Source organism: Oncorhynchus kisutch, linkage group LG15, assembly GCF_002021735.2.
Source record: "Oncorhynchus kisutch isolate 150728-3 linkage group LG15, Okis_V2, whole genome shotgun sequence".
Lineage (NCBI taxonomy): Eukaryota > Metazoa > Chordata > Actinopteri > Salmoniformes > Salmonidae > Oncorhynchus > Oncorhynchus kisutch.
Window position 1 is genome coordinate 8,489,983 of NC_034188.2, and position 27,571 is coordinate 8,517,553.

The 27,571-nt window shown below is 42.8% G+C and overlaps 1 protein-coding gene across 2 annotated transcripts in view; it reads left to right on the forward strand.

The window, feature by feature from the left end:
* Positions 1 to 27,571, forward strand: part of LOC109878032 (annexin A6-like) — a 44,036-nt gene that overhangs the window by 9,582 nt on the left and 6,883 nt on the right. For both annotated transcript variants that reach the window (XM_031789567.1, XM_031789566.1), the window contains exons 8-23: positions 495 to 551; positions 679 to 772; positions 1,144 to 1,239; positions 1,436 to 1,494; positions 1,713 to 1,835; positions 10,460 to 10,518; positions 14,142 to 14,220; positions 18,069 to 18,150; positions 18,311 to 18,405; positions 18,836 to 18,949; positions 24,858 to 24,948; positions 25,457 to 25,536; positions 25,702 to 25,755; positions 25,839 to 25,932; positions 26,486 to 26,581; positions 26,721 to 26,779. In XM_031789567.1, the coding sequence (XP_031645427.1) occupies positions 495 to 551; positions 679 to 772; positions 1,144 to 1,239; positions 1,436 to 1,494; positions 1,713 to 1,835; positions 10,460 to 10,518; positions 14,142 to 14,220; positions 18,069 to 18,150; positions 18,311 to 18,405; positions 18,836 to 18,949; positions 24,858 to 24,948; positions 25,457 to 25,536; positions 25,702 to 25,755; positions 25,839 to 25,932; positions 26,486 to 26,581; positions 26,721 to 26,779 (1,332 nt within the window). The remainder of the gene's footprint in view (positions 1 to 494; positions 552 to 678; positions 773 to 1,143; positions 1,240 to 1,435; positions 1,495 to 1,712; positions 1,836 to 10,459; positions 10,519 to 14,141; positions 14,221 to 18,068; positions 18,151 to 18,310; positions 18,406 to 18,835; positions 18,950 to 24,857; positions 24,949 to 25,456; positions 25,537 to 25,701; positions 25,756 to 25,838; positions 25,933 to 26,485; positions 26,582 to 26,720; positions 26,780 to 27,571) is intronic.

The window sequence follows — 27,571 nt, forward strand, 5'->3', positions numbered from 1 at the left end:
TGTGTGTGTCTGTGTGTGTGTGTGTGTGTGTGTGTGTGTCTGTGTGTGTGTCTGTGTGTGTCTGTGTGTGTGTGTGTGTGTGTGTGTGTGTGTGTGTGTGTGTGTGTGTGTGTGTGTGTGTGTCTGTGTGTGTCTGTGTGTGTGTGTGTGTGTGTGTGTGTGTGTGTGTCTGTGTGTGTGTATCTGTGTGTGTGTCTGTGTGTGTGTGTGTGTGTGTGTGTGTCTGTGTGTGTGTCTGTGTGTGTGTCTGTGTGTGTCTGTGTGTGTGTATCTGTGTGTCTGTGTGTGTGTCTCTGTGTGTGTGTGTGTGTGTGTGTGTGTGTGTGTGTGTGTGTGTGTGTGTGTGTGTGTGTGTGTGTGTGTGTGTGTGTGTGTGTATCTGTGTGTGTGTGTGTGTGTGTGTGTGTGTGTGTGTGTGTGTGTGTGTGTGTGTGTGTGTGTGTGTGTGTGTGTGTGTGTGTGTGTGTGTGTGTGTGTGTGTGTGTTTTCTCCAGGGAACCAGAGATGAACCAGGAGTAGTGCATACTGATCTAATAGAGGAGGACGCTCAGGTGAGTGTTTAAAGCAGTAGAACACGTTCCCCATAATATAAACACCAAGCATTTGATCCCCTTCCTAACCCTATCAACCTCACCCCTTTCTTCCTGTCTCTAACTATCACTTTTCAACACTTTTCAGGTGCTGTTTGCAGCCGGGGAGGAGCAGTGGGGCACAGAGGAGTCCATTTTCATTATGTTGCTGGGAAACCGCAGTTTCGACCACCTACAGATGGGTGAGTATAACACTGGGGTACATAAACATGAGGCTGAGCGCGACAACAGTATCATGACCTCAGCCTGACCAGAACACTGGTTACATCCCAAATGGCACCCTACTCGCTACATAGTGTGCTGTCTATAACCCATAGATGTTAACAGTAGTGTGCACTATGTAACGAATAGGGTTCCATTTGGAACGCACCCATTATGACGTCAGTGTGACATTTACTAGTGTGAATCGGTCATTTCTTCTCACACCCACAACACACAGGGATCCTGGTTGTATTAGGCTGCTGAGTTATGTGTCTGTGGTCTGGTCTCAATAGTTCACTGACTAGGATACCATGCCAGAGAATGACTCCGTTCTCTTGTCTTCTTCCTGCAGTGTTTGATAAGTACCAGGAGATAGCAGAGACGTCCATAGAGGACAGCATCAAGAGTGAGCTGTCTGGGGACTTTGAGAACCTCATGTTGGCTGTCGGTACGTGTTGGACTCTTTCTGATAACACACCAGTGTTCCTTCCGCCTGGTTAAAAATCAGACGGAGCCAAATTGAAATCAAATTGAACACCGTTGAGTTCACTCACCGTCGTTCAGTCTGGTCTAATCATACCTAGTCAAGTCATCCACAAACTCTTATTTCAACATGTCTGTCTTGTGCGTCTTGTCTCCCTCAGTCCAGTGCATCAGGAGTGTACCTATGTACTTCGCCAAGCGTCTCTACAAGTCTATGAAGGTAAAAATCAACTGCTTATTCTTATTGAAGTCTTTCAGTCTCAGCTGCGCTCATATCCATCTCACTCTGACCAACAAGCTTTCAATTCAATTCAATTCAAGGGGATTTATTGTCATGGGGAAACATATGTTAACGTTGCCAAAGCAAGTGAAATGGATAAACAAAAGTGAAATAAACAATAAAAAGTGAACAGTAAATCTCTCTCTCTCTCTCTCCAGGGTCTTGGTACGCAAGACAACACTCTGATCAGGATCATGATCTGTCGTTCTGAGATAGACATGCTGGATATTCGGGAGTGCTTCCGTATGAGCTATGAGAAGTCCCTGTACAACATGATCAAGGTGATACAACTTAACTTATCTTAAACCCGTATATGCTTTGATCCTATAGATTGTAACCTCCAGACGTTATAATGCCTCTTGTTTGAAGTTCTGTCTTAGTTCTTAGTCACCTTGTCTAGTGACTGAGTTCTTTAGTCACCTTGTCTAGTGACTGAGTTCTTAGTCACCTTGTCTAGTGACGGAGTTCTTAGTCACCTTGTCTAGTGACTGAGTTCTTAGTCACCTTGTCTAGTGACTGAGTTCTTAGTCACCTTGTCTAGTGACTGAGTTCTTAGTCACCTTGTCTAGTGACTGAGTTCTTAGTCACCTTGTCTAGTGACGGAGTTCTTAGTCACCTTGTCTAGTGACTGAGTTCTTAGTCACCTTGTCTAGTGACTGAGATAAGAGTAACATTATGACCCCATACTGTCTATATTCCTGTCTATCTAACTAGCTATCTGTCTGTCTAACTAGCTATCTGTCTGTCTAACTAGCTATCTGTCTGTCTAACTATCTATCTGTCTAACTAGCTATCTGTCTATCTAACTTGCTATCTGTCTATCTAACTTGCTATCTGTCTATCTAACTAGCTACCTATCTAACTATCTGTATATATCCCTGTCTTTCTAACTATCTATATGTCTATCTAACTAGCTATCTGTCTATCTACCTATCTATATGTCTATCTAACTATATATGTGTTTATCTAACTAGCTATCAGTCTATCTAACTATCTATCTGTCTATCTAACTAGCTATCTGTCTATCTAACGAGCTATTTGTCTATCTAACTATCTATGTGTTTATCTAACTAGCTATCAGTCTTACTAACTAGCTATCAGTCTATCTAACTAGCTATATGTCTATCTAACTATCTATGTGTTTATCTAACTAGCTATCAGTCTATCTGTCTATCTAACTAGCTATCTGTCTATCTAACTAGCTATCTGTCTATCTAACTATCTATGTCTATCTAACTTTCTATCTGTCTATCTAACTAGCTAGCTATCTAACTATCTGTATATATCCCTGTCTTTCTAACTATCTATATGTCTATCTAACTAGCTCTGTGTCTATCTAACTAGCTCTATGTATATCTAACTAGCTCTCTGTCTATCTAACTAGCTCTATGTATATCTAACTAGCTCTGTGTCTATCTAACTAGCTCTGTGTCTATCTAACTAGCTCTATGTATATCTAACTAGCTCTCTGTCTATCTAACTAGCTCTCTGTCTATCTAACTAGCTGTCTGTCTATCTAACTAGCTCTCTGTCTATCTAACTAGCTATCTGTCTATCTAACTAGCTCTATGTATATCTAACTAGCTCTCTGTCTATCTAACTAGCTCTCTGTCTATCTAACTAGCTGTCTGTCTATCTAACTAGCTCTGTGTCTATCTAACTAGCTCTATGTATATCTAACTAGCTCTCTGTCTATCTAACTAGCTCTGTATCTATCTAACTAGCTCTCTGTCTATCTAACTAGCTCTGTGTCTATCTAACTAGCTCTCTGTCTATCTAACTAGCTCTATGTATATCTAACTAGCTCTCTGTCTATCTGTACATCTCCATGTCTATCTAACTAGCTCTCTGTATATCTAACTAGCTCTCTGTCTATCTAACTAGCTCTATGTCTATCTAACTAGCTCTATGTATATCTAACTAGCTCTCTGTATATCTAACTAGCTCTCTGTCTATCTAACTAGCTCTCTGTATATCTAACTAGCTCTCTGTCTATCTAACTAGCTCTCTGTATATCTAACTAGCTCTCTGTCTATCTAACTAGCTATCTGTTTGTCCAACTAGTTATCTGTCTATCTGTACATCTCCATGTCTATCTAACTTGCTATCTATATAGCTGTATATCTCCCTGTCTAACTAGCCATATGTCTATCTAACTAACTATCAGTCTATCTAACTAACTATCTGTATATCTCCCTGTCTAACTAGCCATATGTCTATCTAACTAACTATCAGTCTATCTAACTAGCTATCTGTCTATCTAACTATCTATATGTTTATCTAACTATCTCCCTGTGTCACGACTTCCGCCGAGGTTGGCTCTCCTGCACGTTCGGGCGGTGCTCGGCGGTCGTCGTCACCGTCCTACTAGCCACTACCGATCCCTTTTCGTGTATCTGTTGGTTTTGTCTGATTGGTTTCACCTGTGTGTTGTTTAGTTAATTAGTGTCTGTATATAATGTAGGTTGTCCCACCCTTGTTTTGTGCAGGATTGTTTATTTTGTCATTCATTTTCATCTGTCGGTGTTATTGTGTTTCTTATTCTCCGGTTAGTCTGTTATCCTGTGTTGGATAATTTCACCCTGTGTTTGTTTGGGTTGACCGTGTTTGTTTGTTCACCGGAGAATAAACTTTATATCGCATTCTGCTCTCTGCGCCTGATTCCACCCACCTTGATTAGACGTGACAGCCTGTCTATCTAACTAGCTATCTAACTAGCTATCTGTCTATCTAACTAGCTATCTGTCTATCTAACTTTCTATCTAACTAGCTAGCTATCTAACTATCTGTATATATCCCTGTCTTTCTAACTATCTATATGTCTATCTAACTAGCTCTGTGTCTATCTAACTAGCTCTATGTATATCTAACTAGCTCTATGTATATCTAACTAGCTCTCTGTCTATCTAACTAGCTATCTGTTTGTCCAACTAGTTATCTGTCTATCTGTACATCTCCATGTCTATCTAACTTGCTATCTATATAGCTGTATATCTCCCTGTCTAACTAGCCATATGTCTATCTAACTAACTATCAGTCTATCTAACTAACTATCAGTCTATCTAACTAGCTATCAGTCTATCTAACTAACTATCTGTATAGCTCCCTGTCTATCCAACTAGCTATATGTCTATCTAACTAGCTCTCTGTCTATCTAACTAACTATCTGTATATCTCCCTTTCTATCCACCTAGCTATGTGTCTATCTAACTAGCTATCTGTCTATCTAACTAGCTATATGTCTATCTAACTAGCTATATGTCTATCTAACTAGCTATATGTCTATCTAACTAGCTCTCTGTCTATCTAACTAACTATCTGTATATCTCCCTTTCTATCCACCTAGCTATGTGTCTATCTAACTAGCTATCTGTCTATCTAACTAGCTATATGTCTATCTAACTAGCTATATGTCTATCTAACTAGCTATATGTCTATCTAACTAGCTCTCTGTCTATCTAACTAACTATCTGTATATCTCCCTTTCTATCCACCTAGCTATGTGTCTATCTAACTAGCTCTCTGTCTATCTAACTAACTATCTGTATATCTCCCTTTCTATCCACCTAGCTATGTGTCTATCTAACTAGCTATCTGTCTATCTAACTAGCTATATGTCTATCTAACTAGCTATATGTCTATCTAACTAGCTATATGTCTATCTAACTAGCTCTCTGTCTATCTAACTAACTATCTGTATATCTCCCTTTCTATCCACCTAGCTATATGTCTATCTAACTAGCTCTCTGTCTATCTAACTAACTATCTGTATATCTCCCTTTCTATCCACCTAGCTATATGTCTATCTAACTAAATATCTATATTTCCCTGTCTGTCTAACTAGCTATCTGTTTGTCTAACTAGTTATCTGTAAATCTCCCTTTCTATCTAGGTGTCTGTCTATCTAACTAGCTATCTGTCTATCTAACTAGCGATATGTCTGTCTAACTAGCTATCTGTCTATCTAACTAGCTATATGTCTATCTAACTAGCTATCTGTCTATCTAACTAGCTATCTTTCTATCTAACTAGCTATATGTCCATCTAACTAGCTATATGTCTATCTAACTAGCTATATGTCTACCTAACTAGCTATATGTCTATCTAACTAGCTATATGTCTATCTAACTAGCTATATGTCCATCTAACTAGCTATGTCTATCTAACTAGCTATATGTCTACCTAACTAGCTATATGTCTATCTAACTAGCTATATGTCTATCTAACTAGCTATATGTCTACCTAACTAGCTATATGTCTATCTAACTAGCTATATGTCTATCTAACTAGCTATATGTCCATCTAACTAGCTATATGTCTATCTAACTAGCTATATGTCTATCTAACTAGCTATCTCCCTGTCTATCTGTATATATCTCAGTCTATCTAACTAGCCACCTGTCTAACTAGCCATCTGTGTATCTAACTAACTATCTGTAAATCTCCCTTTCTATCTAGGTGTCTGTCTATCTAACTAGCTGTCTGTCTATCTAACTAGCTGTCTGTCTATATGTCCCTGTCTAACTAACCATCTGTATATCTCCCTGTCTATCTAGCTGTCTGTCTATCTAACTAGCTGTCTGTCTATATGTCCCTGTCTAACTAACTATCTGTATATCTCCCTGTCTATCTAACTAGCTGTCTGTCTATCTAACTAGCTGTCTGTCTATATGTCCCTGTCTAACTAACCATCTGTATATCTCCCTGTCTATCTAACTAGCTGTCTGTCTATCTAACTAGCTGTCTGTCTATATCTCCCTGTCTATCTAACTAGCTATCTGTCTATCTAACTATCTATCTGTTTATCTAACTATCTCCCTGTCTATCTAACTAGCTATCTAACTAGCTATCTGTCTATCTAACTAGCTATCTGTCTATCTAACTTTCTATCTGTCTATCTAACTAGCTAGCTATCTAACTATCTGTATATATCCCTGTCTTTCTAACTATCTATATGTCTATCTAACTAGCTCTGTGTCTATCTAACTAGCTCTATGTATATCTAACTAGCTCTATGTATATCTAACTAGCTCTCTGTCTATCTAACTAGCTATCTGTTTGTCCAACTAGTTATCTGTCTATCTGTACATCTCCATGTCTATCTAACTTGCTATCTATATAGCTGTATATCTCCCTGTCTAACTAGCCATATGTCTATCTAACTAACTATCAGTCTATCTAACTAACTATCAGTCTATCTAACTAGCTATCAGTCTATCTAACTAACTATCTGTATAGCTCCCTGTCTATCCAACTAGCTATATGTCTATCTAACTAGCTCTCTGTCTATCTAACTAACTATCTGTATATCTCCCTTTCTATCCACCTAGCTATATGTCTATCTAACTAGCTCTCTGTCTATCTAACTAACTATCTGTATATCTCCCTTTCTATCCACCTAGCTATGTGTCTATCTAACTAGCTCTCTGTCTATCTAACTAACTATCTGTATAGCTCCCTTTCTATCCACCTAGCTATATGTCTATCTAACTAGCTCTCTGTCTATCTAACTAACTATCTGTATAGCTCCCTTTCTATCCACCTAGCTATATGTCTATCTAACTAGCTCTCTGTCTATCTAACTAACTATCTGTATATCTCCCTTTCTATCCACCTAGCTATGTGTCTATCTAACTAGCTCTCTGTCTATCTAACTAACTATCTGTATAGCTCCCTGTCTATCCAACTAGCTATATGTCTATCTAACTAGCTCTCTGTCTATCTAACTAACTATCTGTATATCTCCCTTTCTATCCACCTAGCTATGTGTCTATCTAACTAGCTCTCTGTCTATCTAACTAACTATCTGTATATCTCCCTTTCTATCCACCTAGCTATATGTCTATCTAACTAGCTCTCTGTCTATCTAACTAACTATCTGTATATCTCCCTTTCTATCCACCTAGCTATATGTCTATCTAACTAGCTATCTGTCTATCTAACTAACTATCTGTATATCTCCCTTTCTATCCACCTAGCTATATGTCTATCTAACTAACTATCTGTATATCTCCCTTTCTATCCACCTAGCTATGTGTCTATCTAACTAGCTCTCTGTCTATCTAACTAACTATCTGTATATCTCCCTTTCTATCCACCTAGCTATATGTCTATCTAACTAGCTCTCTGTCTATCTAACTAACTATCTGTATATCTCCCTTTCTATCCACCTAGCTATATGTCTATCTAACTAGCTATCTGTCTATCTAACTAACTATCTGTATATCTCCCTTTCTATCCACCTAGCTATATGTCTATCTAACTAGCTCTCTGTCTATCTAACTAACTATCTGTATATCTCCCTTTCTATCCACCTAGCTATATGTCTATCTAACTAGCTCTCTGTCTATCTAACTAACTATCTGTATATCTCCCTTTCTATCCACCTAGCTATCTGTCTATCTAACTAACTATCTGTATATCTCCCTTTCTATCCACCTAGCTATATGTCTATCTAACTAACTATCTGTATATCTCCCTTTCTATCCACCTAGCTATCTGTCTATCTAACTAACTATCTGTATATCTCCCTTTCTATCCACCTAGCTATCTGTCTATCTAACTAACTATCTGTATATCTCCCTTTCTATCCACCTAGCTATCTGTCTATCTAACTAACTATCTGTATATCTCCCTTTCTATCCACCTAGCTATGTGTCTATCTAACTAGCTCTCTGTCTATCTAACTAACTATCTGTATATCTCCCTTTCTATCCACCTAGCTATATGTCTATCTAACTAGCTCTCTGTCTATCTAACTAACTATCTGTATATCTCCCTTTCTATCCACCTAGCTATATGTCTATCTAACTAGCTATCTGTCTATCTAACTAACTATCTGTATATCTCCCTTTCTATCCACCTAGCTATATGTCTATCTAACTAGCTCTCTGTCTATCTAACTAACTATCTGTATATCTCCCTTTCTATCCACCTAGCTATATGTCTATCTAACTAGCTCTCTGTCTATCTAACTAACTATCTGTATATCTCCCTTTCTATCCACCTAGCTATCTGTCTATCTAACTAACTATCTGTATATCTCCCTTTCTATCCACCTAGCTATATGTCTATCTAACTAACTATCTGTATATCTCCCTTTCTATCCACCTAGCTATATGTCTATCTAACTAGCTCTCTGTCTATCTAACTAACTATCTGTATATCTCCCTTTCTATCCACCTAGCTATGTGTCTATCTAACTAAATATCTATATTTCCCTGTCTGTCTAACTAGCTATCTGTTTGTCTAACTAGTTATCTGTATGTATCCCTGTCTATCTAGGTGTCTGTCTATCTAACTAGCTATATGTCTATCTAACTAGCTCTCTGTCTATCTAACTAACTATCTGTATATCTAACTAGCTATCTGTTTGTCTAACTAGTTATCTGTATGTATCCCTGTCTATCTAGGTGTCTGTCTATCTAACTAGCTATATGTCTATCTAACTAGCTCTCTGTCTATCTAACTAGCTATATGTCTATCTAACTAACTATCTGTATATCTCCCTTTCTATCCACCTAGCTATGTGTCTATCTAACTAGCTCTCTGTCTATCTAACTAACTATCTGTATATCTCCCTTTCTATCCACCTAGCTATGTGTCTATCTAACTAGCTATCTGTCTATCTAACTAACTATCTGTATATCTCCCTTTCTATCCACCTAGCTATATGTCTATCTAACTAGCTCTCTGTCTATCTAACTAACTATCTGTATATCTCCCTTTCTATCCACCTAGCTATATGTCTATCTAACTAGCTCTCTGTCTATCTAACTAACTATCTGTATATCTCCCTTTCTATCCACCTAGCTATGTGTCTATCTAACTAAATATCTATATTTCCCTGTCTGTCTAACTAGCTATCTGTTTGTCTAACTAGTTATCTGTATGTATCCCTGTCTATCTAGGTGTCTGTCTATCTAACTAGCTATCTGTCTATCTAACTAGCTATCTGTCTATCTAACTAGCTATCTGTCTATCTAACTAGCTATCTGTCTATCTAACTAGCTATATGTCCATCTAACTAGCTATCTGTCTATCTAACTAGCTATCTGTCTATCTAACTAGCTATATGTCCATCTAACTAGCTATATGTCTATCTAACTAGCTATATGTCTACCTAACTAGCTATATGTCTATCTAACTAGCTATATGTCTATCTAACTAGCTATCTGTCTATCTAACTAGCTATCTGTCTATCTAACTAGCTATATGTCCATCTAACTAGCTATATGTCTATCTAACTAGCTATATGTCCATCTAACTAGCTATATGTCTATCTAACTAGCTATATGTCTACCTAACTAGCTATATGTCTATCTAACTAGCTATATGTCTATCTAACTAGCTATATGTCTATCTAACTAGCTATATGTCTATCTAACTAGCTATCTCCCTGTCTATCTGTATATATCTCAGTCTATCTAACTAGCCACCTGTCTAACTAGCCATCTGTGTATCTAACTAACTATCTGTAAATCTCCCTTTCTATCTAGGTGTCTGTCTATCTAACTAGCTGTCTGTCTATCTAACTAGCAGGCTGTCTATATGTCCCTGTCTAACTAACCATCTGTATATCTCCCTGTCTATCTAGCTGTATGTCTATCTAACTAGCTGTCTGTCTATATGTCCCTGTCTAACTAACTATCTGTATATCTCCCTGTCTATCTAACTAGCTGTCTGTCTATCTAACTAGCTGTCTGTCTATCTAACTAGCTGTCTGTCTATATGTCCCTGTCTAACTAACCATCTGTATATCTCCCTGTCTATCTAACTAGCTGTCTGTCTATCTAACTAGCTGTCTGTCTATATGTCCCTGTCTAACTAACTATCTGTATATCTCCCTGACTGTATATATTTTAACATGGTGTCTTAATGTTCCGTCTGGTCTTCTACCCATCAGGAAGACACATCAGGAGATTACAAGAGGACTCTGCTCGCCCTGTGTGGAGGAGACGATGAGTAAGTCAGTTACTGCTGATTGATGGAGCTCATCATTACTGGGTATTTTTAGTAGTTCATGTTCACCGCTTGGGGGTGACATTGCACCATCTCAGTTTACCCACAGTTGGCAGATTCGACAATGCCTTTTTCTGAGGAAACATTAAGCCAAGGAGCTGAAACCCAAAGCTTCCCTAAAAAGTGAGAGAATTTAGAATGATATATGGTCATAGTTCGGGAATGAGTCAAGAGGAGAAATACTGTTCATATATAACTCTCAACAGGCAAGCCTGAAGGGTCAGAACAGAGTCTGCTTATAGTGTAAAGGGTGTGGGAGTGCAAAGCTGACATAAGGAATTATGGTCACGATATCGATGTTGTGGTCATACTGTGGATAATTTTGCTATTTGATTTTGAATTGTGCGACCCCTTTAGGTATCGACATAAAAAAAAAGAGGTATTTGATCAAATAACAATTTTGGCCTTTACTACTAAAGCCGATAGAAACGCATTGAATAACACATTCCTACATGTCAAAAAGGCCAGTCAGAAAATAAATCATAAAAACAAGGTTCTGAAGGTTCTGAAGTGTCTATGCTATACCAGGAGATACAGTGCGTTCGGAAAGTATTCAGACCCCTTCTCTTTTTCAAAATGTTGTTACGTTACAGCCTTATTCTAAAATTGATTCAATTATATTTTTTCCTCATCAATCTACACACAATACCCCATAATGACATCACAATACCCCATAATGACATCACAATACCCCATAATGACATCACAATACCCCATAATGACACCACAATACCCCATAATGACACCACAATACCCCATAATGACACCACAATACCCCATAATGACATCACAATACCCCATAATGACACCACAGTACCCCATAATGACATCAAAATACCCCATAATGACAAAGTGAAAACAGGTTTTTAGAAATACCTTATTTACATACGTATTCAGACTATTTGCTATGATACTCAAAATGGAGCTCAGGTGCATTCTGTTTCCATTGATCATCCTTGAGATGTTTCTACAACTTGATTGGAGTCCACCTGTGGTAAATTCAATTGATTGGACATGATTTGGAAAGGCACACACCTGTCTATATAAGGTCCCACAGTTGACAGTGCATGTCATAGCTAAAACCAAGCCATGAGGTTGAAAGAATTGTCCGTAGAGCTCCGAGAAAGGATTGTGTCGAGGCACAGATCTGGGGAAGGGTACCAAAACATTTCTGCAGCGTAGAAGGTCCCCATAAACACAGTGGCCTCCATTGTTCTTAAATGGAAGAAGTTTGGAACCACCAAGACTCTTCCTAGAGCTGTCCGCCCGGCCAAACTGAGCAATCGGGGGAGAAGGGCGTTGGAGGTGCCCAAGAACCCGATGTCTCCTGACACTTGTGGGGGTTGTAGAGCAAAACGGAAAACACCTTCGTGAGAGGCTCATCTTTCCATATAGTTGTCATAATAGTTTGTAGTTCACACCTTCTGGACGCTACGGACATTTACCCAACGAGACCAATTTTCGGGACGTCTCATGTTCCGACAAACACCGCTGTAGCTCTGCCACCTCCCACCGCAGATGCAGTAGTGCAATATAGGCAGATGAGGTGGATTGAGACGCATCCAATAATATCTCTAGTTTAAACTGAAGGATTTTGATGGGGATTCTTTGGTTATTTAACTTAGATTGACATACCCGTGCGATAATCAACTCTAAGGGGTTAAAACAACCATAAACCCCATTGCGACGGGGGAAATGGAAGCTTGTTGTGTGCAACAGGGAGTGGCAATGCAAGCTTCACACGTATTTGTCTTCTTGCTAAAATAGTTAAATTCGGGTAACGATGACGTGGACATGGATTTTAAGGCAGCCCCCTGCACCTCTCCGAGTCAGAGGAAAATGAGGAAGACACATTTAGTTTGAATGCATTCACTTGTGCAACTGAATACGGTATTCCCCATTTCCTTCCTATTTATGGGTAACAGGGTTGACGTGTTATGCTTGACCCACTCAGTTTGTCACCACAAAACACCAGGAAATGTCCAGAAAGAGTACAACACAGCTCACATTCTTTTACACTATGAATTGATTATTATTTCTTTAGAAAATACAATTCTAAAGCAATAGTTAAATAAAACTAGAGTTCAGTTCACGTGACAGGGTTGACCTTAAAATGAGGGACATATATATATATATACAGTGGGGAGAACAAGTATTTGATACACTGCCGATTTTGCAGGTTTTCCTACTTACAAAGCATGTAGAGGTCTGTATTTTTTTTAATCATAGGTACACTTCAACTGTGAGAGACGGAATCTAAAACAAAAATCCAGAAAATCACATTGTATGATTTTTAAGTAATTAATTTGCAATTTATTGCATGACTTAAGTATTTGATACATCAGAAAAGCAGAACTTAATATTTGGTACAGAAACCTTTGTTTGCAATTACAGAGATCATATGTTTCCTGTAGTTCTTGACCAGGTTTGCACACACTTATGTCATGCAATAAAATGCTAATTAAATGCAAATTACAGACCTCTACATGCTTTGTAAGTAGGAAAACCTGCAAAATCGGCAGTGTTTCAAATACTTGTTCTCCCCAATGTGTATACAGTATATATATATAAAATTATTTATTTAATCTGATTAATAAATAAATCATTATCTTAAGAAAGGATTTGTAACTGTTGCCTTTTTTAAATGTAAATAAATCAGATTTAGGAATATATTAAAGGGCACCTCATTTAATATAACAGGCTTTAAAAAAAAAACTATATTGGTGAACAATTTCTACTTAAAATATCAAAGAGACGCAAAAGGTACTCTTTACGTAGAACGACACAGCTACTTTAAGGAAGTATTATTAGGAGAGAAAACAGAGTGGTCAAGAAAACATGATGTCGTGTGGAACATGTCAGATCTCAGAATAGCATATCTTATCTAGGAAATGAACCATATGTGTATTAGATAGCCAGTTCTCTTTGTGTGTGTGTGAGGGGGGGGGTAGCTCTGTGGTTTTGTTGTGGGGGGGGTCCGGGTTAGCTCTGTGATTTTGTTGTGGGGGGGGTCCGGGTTAGCTCTGTGGTTTTGTTGTGGGGGGGTCCGGGTTAGCTCTGTGGTTTTGTTGTGGGGGGGTCCGGGTTAGCTCTGTGGTTTTGTTGTGGGGGGGTCCGGGTTAGCTCTGTGATTTTGTTGTGGGGGGGGGTCCGGGTTAGCTCTGTGATTTTGTTGTGGGGGGGGGTCCGGGTTAGCTCTGTGATTTTGTTGTGGGGGGGGTCCGGGTTAGCTCTGTGATTTTGTTGTGGGGGGGGTCCGGGTTAGCTCTGTGATTTTGTTGTGGGGGGGGTCCGGGTTAGCTCTGTGGTTTTGTTGTGGGGGGGTCCGGGTTAGCTCTGTGGTTTTGTTGTGGGGGGGTCCGGGTTAGCTCTGTGATTTTGTTGTGGTGGGGGGGGGGGGGGGGGGGGGGGGTAAGAGTTGACTCATGATTAGATTTGATTAGATACATTTTATTATTGACGTGTTTTGCATCTTCAGGATGCCCAGCCCAGATTGGCTTAAAAGCCACTGTCTGTTTTTCTGTTCATTACTCCTTGACTCCATAGTCTATAATTGGTCATTGCAGCCTTGCAGGAGAGTTCTTCCCAGAGGCTGCTCAGCTAGCCTACAAGATGTGGGAAACCAGCGCCATGACAAAAGTCCAGGTTTGGCCCTCTGCTCACACATCCCAAATGGCACCCTATTCCCCCATTCAATATGCATCCCAAATGGCCCTATTTAGTGAACTAGTGGACTCTGGTCAAAAGTAGCGCACTGTATAGGGTCACATTTGGGACACAACCGTTGTGCCATTTTGGCCCTCAAAAATAGTACACTGTGTAGGGTGTCATTTCAGCGTTGCACATAGTACAGATTGCATGTTTGTTCTGGCTCTGCCATGCATCTCAATACCTTTACAAGGATCTCTTCCCTTGCTGTGGCCCCTCAATCCGTGTTGATAACTCTACCAACTCCTCCCTTGCTGTGGCCCCTCACCCCGTGGTGATAACTCTACCGTCTCTTCCCTTGCTGTGGCCCCTCACCCCGTGGTGATAACTCAACCATATCTTCCCTTGCTGTTGATAACTCTACCATCTCCTCCCTTGCTGTGGCCCCTCACCCCGTGGTGATAACTCAACCATATCTTCCCTTGCTGTTGATAACTCTACCATCTCCTCCCTTGCTGTGGCCCCTCACCCCGTGGTGATAACTCTACCATCTCTTCCTTTGCTGTGGCCCCTCAGCCCGCAGTGATAACTCTACCATCTCCTCCCTTGCTGTGGCCCCTCAACCCATGGTGATAACTCTACTATCTCTTCCCTTGTGGCCCCTCACCCCATGGTGATAACTCTACCATTCCTCCCTTGCTGTGGCCCCTCACCCCGTGGTGATAACTCAACCATCTCTTCCCTTGCTGTTGATAACTCAACCATCTCTTCCCATGATGTTGATAACTCTACCATCTCTTCCCTTGCTGTGGCCCCTCACCCCGTGGTGATAACTCAACCATCTCTTCCCTTGCTGTGGCCCCTCACCCCGTGGTGATAACTCAACCATCTCTTCCCTTGCTGTGGCCCCTCACCCTGTGGTGATAACTCAACCATCTCTTCCCTTGCTGTTGATAACTCTACCATCTCTTCCCTTGCTGTTGATAACTCAACCATCTCTTCCCTTGCTGTGGCCCCTCACCCCGTGGTGATAACTCAACTATCTCCTCCCTTGCTGGTTTCCCTCACCCTGTGTTGATAACTCAACCATCTCTTCCCTTGCTGTGGCCCCTCACCCCGTGGTGATAACTCAACCATCTCTTCCCTTGCTGTTGATAACTCTACCATCTCTTCCCTTGCTGTTGATAACTCTACCATCTCTTCCCTTGCTGTTGATAACTCAACCATCTCTTCCCTTGCTGTGGCCCCTCACCCCGTGGTGATAACTCAACTATCTCCTCCCTTGCTGGTTTCCCTCACCCTGTGTTGATAACTCAACCATCTCTTCCCTTGCTGTGGCCCCTCAACCCGCAGTGATAACTCAACCACCTCCTCCCTTGCTGTGGCCCCTCAACCCATGGTGATAACTCTACTATCTCTTCCCTTGTGGCCCCTCACCCCATGGTGATAACTCAACCATCTCTTCCCTTGCTGTGGCCCCTCACCCCGTGGTGATAACTCAACCATCTCTTCCCTTGCTGTGGCCCCTCACCCTGTGGTGATAACTCAACCATCTCTTCCCTTGCTGTTGATAACTCTACCATCTCTTCCCTTGCTGTTGATAACTCAACCATCTCTTCCCTTGCTGTGGCCCCTCACCCCGTGGTGATAACTCAACTATCTCCTCCCTTGCTGGTTTCCCTCACCCTGTGTTGATAACTCAACCATCTCTTCCCTTGCTGTGGCCCCTCACCCCGTGGTGATAACTCAACCATCTCTTCCCTTGCTGTTGATAACTCTACCATCTCTTCCCTTGCTGTTGATAATTCTACCATCTCTTCCCTTGCTGTTGATAACTCTACCACCTCTTCCCTTGCTGTTGATAACTCTACCATCCCTTCCCTTGCTGTTGATAACTCAACCATCTCTACCCTTGCTGTGGCCCCTCACCCCGTGGTGATAACTCAACTATCTCCTCCCTTGCTGGTTTCCCTCACCCTGTGTTGATAACTCAACCATCTCTTCCCTTGCTGTGGCCCCTCAACCCGTGTTGATAACTCTACCATCTCTTCCCTTGCTGTTGGTAACTCTACCATCTCTTCCCTTGCTGTTGGTAACTCTACCATCTCTTCCCTTGCTGTTGATAACTCTACCATCTCTTCCCTTGCTGTTGATAACTCAACCATCTTCTCCCTTGCTGGTTTCCCTCACCCTGTGTTGATAACTCAACCATCTCTTCCCTTGCTGTGGCCCCTCACCCCGTGGTGATAACTCAACCATCTCTTCCCTTGCTGTGGCCCCTCAACCCGCAGTGATAACTCAACCACCTCCTCCCTTGCTGTGGCCCCTCAACCCATGGTGATAACTCTACTATCTCTTCCCTTGTGGCCCCTCACCCCATGGTGATAACTCAACCATCTCTTCCCTTGCTGTGGCCCCTCACCCCGTGGTGATAACTCAACCATCTCTTCCCTTGCTGTGGCCCCTCACCCTGTGGTGATAACTCAACCATCTCTTCCCTTGCTGTTGATAACTCTACCATCTCTTCCCTTGCTGTTGATAACTCAACCATCTCTTCCCTTGCTGTGGCCCCTCACCCCGTGGTGATAACTCAACTATCTCCTCCCTTGCTGGTTTCCCTCACCCTGTGTTGATAACTCAACCATCTCTTCCCTTGCTGTGGCCCCTCACCCCGTGGTGATAACTCAACCATCTCTTCCCTTGCTGTTGATAACTCTACCATCTCTTCCCTTGCTGTTGATAATTCTACCATCTCTTCCCTTGCTGTTGATAACTCTACCATCTCTTCCCTTGCTGTTGATAACTCTACCATCCCTTCCCTTGCTGTTGATAACTCAACCATCTCTACCCTTGCTGTGGCCCCTCACCCCGTGGTGATAACTCAACTATCTCCTCCCTTGCTGGTTTCCCTCACCCTGTGTTGATAACTCAACCATCTCTTCCCTTGCTGTGGCCCCTCAACCCGTGTTGATAACTCTACCATCTCTTCCCTTGCTGTTGGTAACTCTACCATCTCTTCCCTTGCTGTTGATAACTCTACCATCTCTTCCCTTGCTGTTGATAACTCAACCATCTTCTCCCTTGCTGGTTTCCCTCACCCTGTGTTGATAACTCAACCATCTCTTCCCTTGCTGTGGCCCCTCACCCCGTGGTGATAACTCTACCGTCTCCTCCCTTGCTGTGGCCCCTCACCCCGTGGTGATAACTCTACCATCTCTTCCCTTGCTGGGCCCCTCACCCCGTGGTGATAACTCCACCATCACCTCCCTTGCTGTGGCCCCTCACCCCGTGGTGATAACTCCACCATATCCTCCCTTGCTGTGGCCCCTCACCCCGTGGTGATAACTCTACCAACTCCTCCCTTGCTGGTTTCCCTCACCCTGTGGTGATAACTCTACCATTTCCTTCCTTCCTTGCTGTGGCCCCTCACCACGTGGTGATAACTCTACCATCTCCTCCCTTGCTGGTTTCCCTCACCCCGTGGTGATAACTCTACCATCCCCTTCCTTGCTGTGGCCCCTCACCCCGTGGTGATAACTCTACCATCTCTTCCCTTGCTGTTGATAACTCTACCATTTCCTTCCTTCCTTGCTGTGGCCCCTCACCCCGTGTTGACCTGTGCATGTTTGCTGCTCTGAACCTTTGAAGTGTTGACATTTCAGAAGGAGGATTATGCAATAACGGCTTTGCCTTTACTATACATGTGTGTGTGTGTGTGTGTGTGTGTGTGTGTGTGTGTGTGTGTGTGTGTGTGTGTGTGTGTGTGTGTGTGTGTGTGTGTGTGTGTGTGTTTACTATATCTGATTTGTCCCCTGCCCCCTCTCTCATCATCCTCTCTTCTTCAGCTCAGACCAACCATCCGTCCAGCCAGTGATTTCGACCCGGCTGAAGATGCTCAGAACCTGAGGAAAGCCATGAAAGGCTTTGGTACATTGCCTCCCATGGAAAACACATCACCTTCACTCTAACCGTGTTAATGACGTTGTTGTAACTGGTTCATACATCATATGGTATTGTATTAAACATATTGTGTGGAAGTGTTTGATAAAACAGGTATTTATAACCATTGTTTCTGTCATGTCTTCAGGCACAGATGAAGACGTCATCATTGACATTGTGGCTAACAGAAGCAACGAGCAGCGACAGGAGATCAGACAGGCCTTTAAGTCCATCCTCGGCAGGGTAAGACAGACACCCCCAACACTCACATGGTAGCGCTTTACGCTGTACTGTGAAACCCACCGCATCCAAAACTCTGTTTGCTGGAATGTGATGTCATCATTGTAGTGAGTGGGTGATGCACAGCAGCCATTTTGTGCCAGTAGTTCCACACATGGGCTACAGATGTACACAGGATCAGATGATCATTTTTTATTTATTTTACCTTTATTTAACTAGGCAAGTCAGTTAAGAAAAAATTCTTATTTTCAATGACGGCCTAGGAACAGTGGGTTTACTGCCTGTTCAGGGGCAGAACAACAGATTTTTACCTTGTCAGCTCAGGGGGTCTGAACTTGCAACACTTTCGGCTGCTAGTCCAACGCTCTAACCTCTAGGCTACCCTGCCACCCCCGTCATCTGTTCTGGGTGCTAACTACGACCTCTCCTATAGGACCTGATGAAGGATCTGAAGTCTGAGCTCTCTAAGAACCTGGAGAGGCTGATTATCGGCCTGATGCTGACGCCCGCTGAGTTTGACGCCAAGATGATGAGGAAAGCGATGGAGGTAGGAGGAGATGGTGGTCAGTGTATCTACAGGATACGTAAAGGATTCAGACACAATGACTTTTTCCACATTTTGTTATGTTACAGCCTTATAAAATTTATGAAATTACTTCAATCTACACACAATACCCAATAATGAAAAAGGCAAAAACAGATTTTAAGAAATGTTTGCAAATGTATATTTTTAAAAACAACTGAAATATCGTCACATTTACGTAAGTATTCAAACCCTTTACTCAGTACTTTGTTGAAGCAACTTTGGCAGTGATTACAGCCTCAAGTCTTCTTGGGTATGACGTTACAAGCTTGGCACACCCATATTTGAGGAATTTCTCCCATTCTTCTCTGCAGATCCTCTCAAGCTCTGCCAGGTTGGATGGGGAGCGACACTGTAAAGCTATTTTCTGATCTCTCCAGAGATGTTCGATCGAGATGTAGTCCGGGCTCTGGTTGGCTACTCAAGGACATTCAGAGACTCAAAGCTACACCTGCGTTGTCTAGGGTCGTTGTCAGGTTGGAAGATGAACCATCTCCCCAGTCTGTGGTCCTGAGCGCTCTGGAGCAGGTTTTCATCAAGAATCTCTCTGTACTTTGCGTCGTTCATCGTTCCCTCGGTCAGGACTAGTCTCTCAGTCCCTGCCGATGAAAAACATCCCCACAGCATAATGCTGTCACCACCATGCTTCACCGTAGGGATGGTGCCAGGTTTCCTCCAGACGTGACACTTGGAATTCAGGCCAAATAATTCAATCTTGGTTTCATCAGACCAGAGAATCTTGTTTTTCATTGTCAGAGAGACTTTAGGTGCCATTTGAAAACTCCAAGCGGGCTGTCACGTGCCTTTTACTGAGGAGTGGATTCCATCTACCCACTCTACCATAAAGGCCTGATTGGTGGAGTGCTGCAGAGATGGATGTCCTTCTGGAAGGTTCTTCCATCTCCACAGAGGAAATCTGGTGCTCTGTCAGAGTGACCATCGGGTTCTTGGTCACCTCCCTGACCAAAACACTTCTCCCCTGATTGCTCAGTTTGGCCGGGCAGCTCTAGGAAGAGTCTTGGTGGTTCCAAACTTCTTCCATTTAAGAATGATGCAGTCCACTGTGTTCATGGGGACCTTCAACGCTGCAGACATGTTTTGGTACCCTTCCCCAGATCTGTGCCTCGACACAATCCTGTCTCGGAGCTCTACAGAGAATTCCTCTGACCTCATGGCTTAGTTTTTGCTCTGACATGCACTGTCAACTATTGGACCTTATATAGACAGGTGTGTGCCTTTCCAAATCATGTCCAATCAATTGAACTTACCACAGGTGGACTCCAATCAAGTTGTAGAAACATCTCAAGGATGATCAATGGATACAGGATGCACCTAAGCTCAATTTCAAGTCTCATAGCAAAAGGTCTGAATACTTATGTAAATATGGTATTTCTGTTTTTGACAATCATTTCAAAGAATCAAATCAAGTTGTATGTGTCACATGCGCCGAATACAACAGGTTTAGACCTTACAGTGAAATGCTTACTTAACCAACAATGCCGTTTTAAGAAAATATCCCCCCCCCCAAAAAATAGATTAGAATAACAAATAATTCAAGAGCAGCAGTAAATAACAACAGCAGGTCTATATACAGGGGGTACCGGTACAGAGTCAATGTGTGGGGGCACCGGTTAGTTGAGGTAATTGAGGTAATATGTACATGTAGGTAGAGTTATTAAAGTGACTATGCATAGAGAATAACAGAGAGTAGCATCAGTGTTCCAGAGCAGGGGGGGCAATGCAAATAGTCTGGGTAGCCATTTGACTTGATGTTCTTATGGCTTTGGGGTAGAAGATATTTAGGAGCCTCTTGGACCTAGACTTGGTGCTCCGGTACCGCGCGGTAGCAGAGAGAACAGTCTATGACTAGGGTGGCTGGAGTCTTTGACCATTTTTAGGGCCTTCCTCTGACACTGGCTGGTATAGAAGTCCTGGATGGCAGGAAGCTTGGCCCCGGTGATGTACTGGGCCGTGCGCACTACACTCTGTAGTGCCTTGCTGTTCGGAGGCCGAGCAGTTAACATACCAGGCAGGGATGCAACCCGTCAGGATGCTCTCAATGGTGCAGCTGTAGAACCTTTTGAGGATCTCAGGACCCATGCCAAATCTTTTCAGTCTCCTGAGGGGGAATAGGTTTTGTCGTGCCCTCTTCACGACTGTCTTGGTGTGCTTGGACCATGTTAGTTTGTTGGTGATGTGGACGCCAATGAACTTGAAGCTCTAAACCTGCTCCACTACAGCCCCATCGATGACAATGGGGGCGTGCTCTGTCCTTCTTTTCCTGTAGTCAGGAAGTCCAGGATCCAGTTGTAGAGGGAGGTGTTTAGTCCCAGGGTCCTTAGCTTAGTGATGAGCTTTGAGGACACTATGGTGTTGAATGCTGAGCTGTAGTCAATAAATAGCATTCTCACATAGGTGTTCCTTTTGTCCAGGTGTGAAAGGGCAGTGTGGAGTGCAATAGAGATTACATAATCTGTGGATCTATTGGTGCGGTTTGCAAATAAGAATGGGTCTAGGGTTTCTGGGATAATGGTGTTGATGTGAGCCATGACCAGCCTTTCAAAGCGCTTCATGGATACAGACGTGTGCTACAGATTGCTAGTCATTTAGGCAGGTTACCTTAGTGTTCTTGGGCACAGAGACTATGATGGTCAGCTTGAAACATGTTGGTATTACAGACTTGGACAGGGAGAGGTTGAAAATGTCAGTGAAGACACTTGCCAGTTGGTCAGCGCATGCTCAGAGTACACGTCCTGGTAATCCGTCTGGCCCTGCAGCCTTGTGAATGTTGACCTGTTTAAAGGTCTTACTCACATTGGTTGCGGAGAGAGTGATCACACAGTCGTCCGGAACAGCTGATGCTCTCACGCATGTTTCAGTGTTACTGTGGCCCTGCCACATCCAACATGCGTCGGAGCCGTTGTCACTGGGCAGCTCTCGGCTGTGCTTTCCTTTGTAGTCTGTAAGTGTCAGAGCAGGTGTAGTACGATTCGATCTTAGTCCTGTATTGACGCTTTGCCTGTTTGATGGTTCATCGCAGGGCATAGCGGGATTTCTTATAAGCTTCTGGGTTAGAGTCCCGCTCCTTGTAAGCGGCAGCTCTGCCATTTTAGCGCAGACCGAATGTTGCCTGTAATCCATGGCTTCTGGTTGGGGTATGTACGTACAGTCACTGTGGGGACGACGTCCTCAATGCACTTATTGATAAAGCCAGTGACTAATGTGGTGTACTTCTCAATGCCACGAGAAGAATCCCGGAACATATTCCAGTCTGTGCAAAACAGTCCTGTAGTTTAGCATCTGCTTCATCTGACCACTTTTTTTATAGACCGATTCATTGGTGCTTCCAGCTTTAATTTTAGCTTGGAATCAGGAGGATAGAGTTATGTTCAGATTTGCCAAATGGAGGGCGAGGGAGAGCTTTGTACGTGTCTCTGTGTGTGGAGGAAAGGTGGTCTAGAATGTTTTCCATATGGTTGCACTTTAACATGCTGATAGAAAGAGTCTGATGATTTGAGTTTCCCTGCATTAAAGTCTCCGGACACTAGGAGCGCCGCCTCTGGATGAGCGTTTTCCTGTTTGCTTATGGCCGTGTACAGCTCATTGAGTGCGGTTTTAGTGCCAGCATTGGTCTGTGGTGGTATGTAGACAGCTACGAAAAATACAGATGAAAACTCTCTAGGTACAGTGCCTTGCGAAAGTATTCGGCCCCCTTGAACTTTGCGACCTTTTGCCACATTTCAGGCTTCAAACATAAAGATATAAAACTGTATTTTTTTGTGAAGAATCAACAACAAGTGGGACACAATCATGAAGTGGAACGACATTTATTGGATATTTCTAACTTTTGCACGCCCAATTTTTCAGTTTTTGATTTGTTAAAAAAGTTTGAAATATCCAATAAATGTCGTTCCACTTCATGATTGTGTCCCACTTGTTGTTGATTCTTCACAAAAAAATACATTTTTATATCTTTATGTTTGAAGCCTGAAATGTGGCAAAAGGTCGCAAAGTTCAAGGGGGCCGAATACTTTCGCAAGGCACTGTATATAGTGTGGTCTACAGCTTATCATGAGATACTCTACCTCAGGCGACCAAAAATTTGAGACTTCCTTAGATATCGTGCACCAGCTGCTGTTTACATAAATGCATAGGCCCCTGTGTCTTACCAGAGGCTGCTGTTCTATCCTGCCGATAGACTGTATAACCCGCCAGCTGTATGTTCTTAATGTCGTCGTTCAGCCACGACTCGGTGAAACATAAGATATAGTTTTTAATATCCCTTTGGCAGAATAAACGTGCTTTCAGTTCGTCCCATTTATTTCCCAGCGATTGAACGTTAGCTAGCAGGACGGAAGGCAAGGGCAGATTGACACTCATCACCTGATGTTCACAAGGCGCCCTGATCTCTTTCCACTAAGTCTCCGTTTCCTTCTCCAGCGAATAACGGGGATCTGGGCCAGGTCGGAGGTGTTATATCTCTACCGTCCGGCTCATTGGGGATCTGGGCCAGGTGGGAGGTGTTATATCTCTACCGTCCGGCTCATTGGGGATCTGGGCCAGGTCGGAGGTGTTATATCTCTACCGTCCGGCTCATTGGGTATCTGGGCCAGGTCGGGGGTGTTATATCTCTACCGTCCGGCTCATTGGGGATCTGGGCCAGGTCGGAGGTGTTATATCTCTACCGTCTGGCTCATTGGGGATCTGGGCCAGGTCGGAGGTGTTATATCTCTACCGTCCGGCTCATTGGGGATCTGGGCCAGGTCGGGGGTGTTATATCTCTACCGTCTGGCTCATTGGGTATCTGGGCCAGGTCTGAGGTGTTATATCTCTACCGTCCGGCTCATTGGGGATCTGGGCCAGGTCGGAGGTGTTATATCTCTACCGTCCGGCTCATTGGGGATCTGGGCCAGGTCAGAGGTGTTATATCTCTACCGTCCGGCTCATTGGGTATCTGGGCCAGGTCGGGGTGTTATATCTCTACCGTCCGGCTCATTGGGGATCTGGGCCAGGTCGGAGGTGTTATATCTCTACCGTCTGGCTCATTGGGTATCTGGGCCAGGTCGGAGGTGTTATATCTCTACCGTCCGGCTCATTGGGGATCTGGGCCAGGTCGGAGGTGTTATATCTCTACCGTCCGGCTCATTGGGGATCTGGGCCAGGTCGGGGGTGTTATATCTCTACCGTCCGGCTCATTGGGTATCTGGGCCAGGTCGGAGGTGTTATATCTCTACCGTCCGGCTCATTGGGTATCTGGGCCAGGTCGGGGGTGTTATATCTCTACCGTCCGGCTCATTGAAGAAGAACTCTTTGTCCAGTTTGAGATAAGCAATCGCAGTTCTGATGTCCAGAAGCTCTTTTCGGTCATAAGAGACGGTAGCAGCAACAATATGTACAAAAGAAAAGTTACGAACAACGCAGAAAAATGTAGGTTTTTATTTCGTCATTATTGGGTATTGTATGTCGATTGCTGAAGGAAAAAAGTGTAACATTTCTGAATGCACTGTAATATATAGAAATGTATTTACACACTGAATGTTTGTGAAGGATCTCTCTGTATGATACATATCTAGTAGACAGGTCTTAGTATGAGATAACATCTTCTGTTCTGTGTGATACAGATTTAGTATGATCCACAGACAAAGGACAGCCTACGGGTTCTTTCTCCAGTGGGTGGATTGATGTGTGAAACAGATATGACGAACTATGAATCAAAAGTGTTTTGACAGCACAGTGCCTTTGAAAGACTCTTTCTCATATGAGAGAGAGAGAGAGAGAGAGAGAGAGAGAGAGAGAGAGAGAGAGAGAATGAGAATGACAACACCAGTTTCCTATTCCGGGAGTCACACAAACTGTTTCAATATTTTTCCAGGGGGCGGGGACAGATGAGCACGCTCTGATTGAGATCCTGGTAACCAGGAGCAACGAGGAGATCCACGCCATGAACGCTGCCTACGAGGATGGTGAGGCTTATAGCGCCCTTTAAAATATATATATAATCACTATTCTACAATGTAGAAAATAGTAAAAATAAAGAAAAATCCTTAATGAGTAGGTGTGTCCAACCTTTTGACTGGTACTATATATGCATATAGCAATTATTGGTACCATGATATTTGTATTGCAGACTCTGACATCGCTCGTTCTGATATTTCTTAATTTAATTTTTTTTATTTGTTGCGGTATTTGTGTGTATTTTTTTAATTGTTAAGCAATACTGCACTGTTGGAGCTAGAAACATCAGCATTTCTCTGCACCTGCGATAACATCTGCATAATATGTGTTCACAACTAATACAATTTGACTTGCTCTTTGAACTGTGGTACCTATTGTTGCCTTTAGGGGGAGCCAGTTCTTCTAGTAGCTGTTACTTAACCATAACACACTGAAGCATTAACAGTTATTGTAGCTATAAACACCTATGATGCATGAATAATAGCCTTGTATTAACCTTGGTCTGATGTCTTGCAGGCTATAAGAAGAGCATGGAGGACGCTATCCAGTCAGACACCTCAGGGCGCTTCAGTCAGATCCTCACATCGCTGGTGCAGGTACCGTTTATTCCCTCGTACTGTACATCTACAAAACAAAGGGACATAATATGGGCCGTCCGTATAATTCTATAGGAATGAGTGAAATCTATTCTACATAACAATTCCTGCCGTGCTCTTCCTCTTCCTCCTCCTACCCCCCCCCCCCCCCCCTCCCCCTCCCAGGGGGCGAGAGAGCAGGGTCCAGCCGACTGGGACAGAGCATTGGTGGACGCCCAGGTGAGTACATCATGCAACATGACTCTCGCTTGTTCGATTTTTCAATGGGGTTTATTGTGGAATAGTGTTGATGCTCTTTTCAGGAACTGGCCGATGCCTGTAACGAAGACTCTGACGACATGGAGATTAAGTTCATGAGTATCCTCTGTACCAGGAGCTTCCCACATCTCAGGAGAGGTACCAGAGAAACACTGTTTAATCACTACTGCCCACATCTCAGAGAGGTACCAGAGAAACACTGTTTAATCACTACTGACCACATCTCAGGAGAGGTACCAGAGAAACACTGTTTAATCACTACTGACCACATCTCAGAGAGGTACCAGAGAAACACTGTTTAATCACTACTGACCACATCTCAGAGAGGTACCAGAGAAACACTGTTTAATCACTACTGACCACATCTCAGGAGAGGTACCAGAGAAACACTGTTTAATCACTACTGACCACATCTCAGAGAGGTACCAGAGAAACACTGTTTAATCACTACTGACCACATCTCAGAGAGGTACCAGAGAAACACTGTTTAATCACTACTGACCACATCTCAGAGAGGTACCAGAGAAACACTGTTTAAACACTACTGACCACATCTCAGGAGAGGTACCAGAGAAACACTGTTTAATCACTAATGCAATATTAGATAGACACATTATTGGACATACAAGCCTCGATGTCTGGCTTTTACAATCGATGATTGACATGTCATTTAGATGTTTTTTCTTCTCAGTGTTCCAAGAGTTTGTTCGATGCAGCAATAAGGACATTGAACAGATCATCAAGAATGAGATGTCTGGAGACGTGAAACAGGCCATGTATGGCATAGGTAATAAGGCATTTGATTGGATGGCTTCTTTAGTTTGACCCTTGACTCCAGAGTGGAGTATAGGCCATTGAGGCTGTTGACAAATGACATTTTACAGGTTTGGCTATTGTAAAAAAAATGTCTCTCTTTCTCGTTGCAGTTCGGAGTGTAAAGAACCAGCCTAATTACATTGCAGAGCGCCTGTACAAAGCCATGAAGGTAGGTCTATTTCTGATGCTTTTTACAAACGGCTCCCATCGCAGTCCAGCCATGTTTCACTGCCCGTGGATAGCTAGCGATATCCAGTTTTTACTAGGCTAGCTGTTAGTACTAGCAGGCCTAAAGGGGATGGTTTTTCTAACCACTTCATGTTGTTGTTTCTGTCTACCTGCTAGAGCAGGCTATGTATGTTTTGTGTTTTGTTGTGTTTGTATTGTGTAGTGTGTTTTGTATTGTGTTTTGTATTGTGTTTTGTGTTGTGTTTTGTATTGTGTTTTGTGTTTTGTATTGTGTGTGGACCCCAGGACCCTAGGGATCCAACGACACTGAACTAAAATATAAACACAACATGTAAAGTGTCCCATGTTTCATGAGCTGAAATTAAAGATCCCAGAAATGTTCCAGACGCACAAACATATTATTTCTCTCAAATGTTGTGAACAAATGTGTTTCCTTCACAGTTAGTGATAATTTCTCCTTTACCAAGATAATCCATCCACCTGACAGATATGGCATATCAAGAAGCTGATTAAACAGCATGATTATTACACAGGTGCACCTTGTGCTGGGGACAATAAAGGCCTCTCTAAAATGTGCAGTTTTGTCACACAACACAATGTCACAGATGTCTCAAGATTTGAGGGAGCGTCAATTGACATGCTGACTTCAGGAATATCCACCAGAGCTGTTGCCAGATAATTTAATGTTGATTTCTCTACCATAAACCGTCTCCAACGTCGTTTTAGATAATTTGGGAGTACATCCAACCGGCCTCACAACCGCAGACCACGT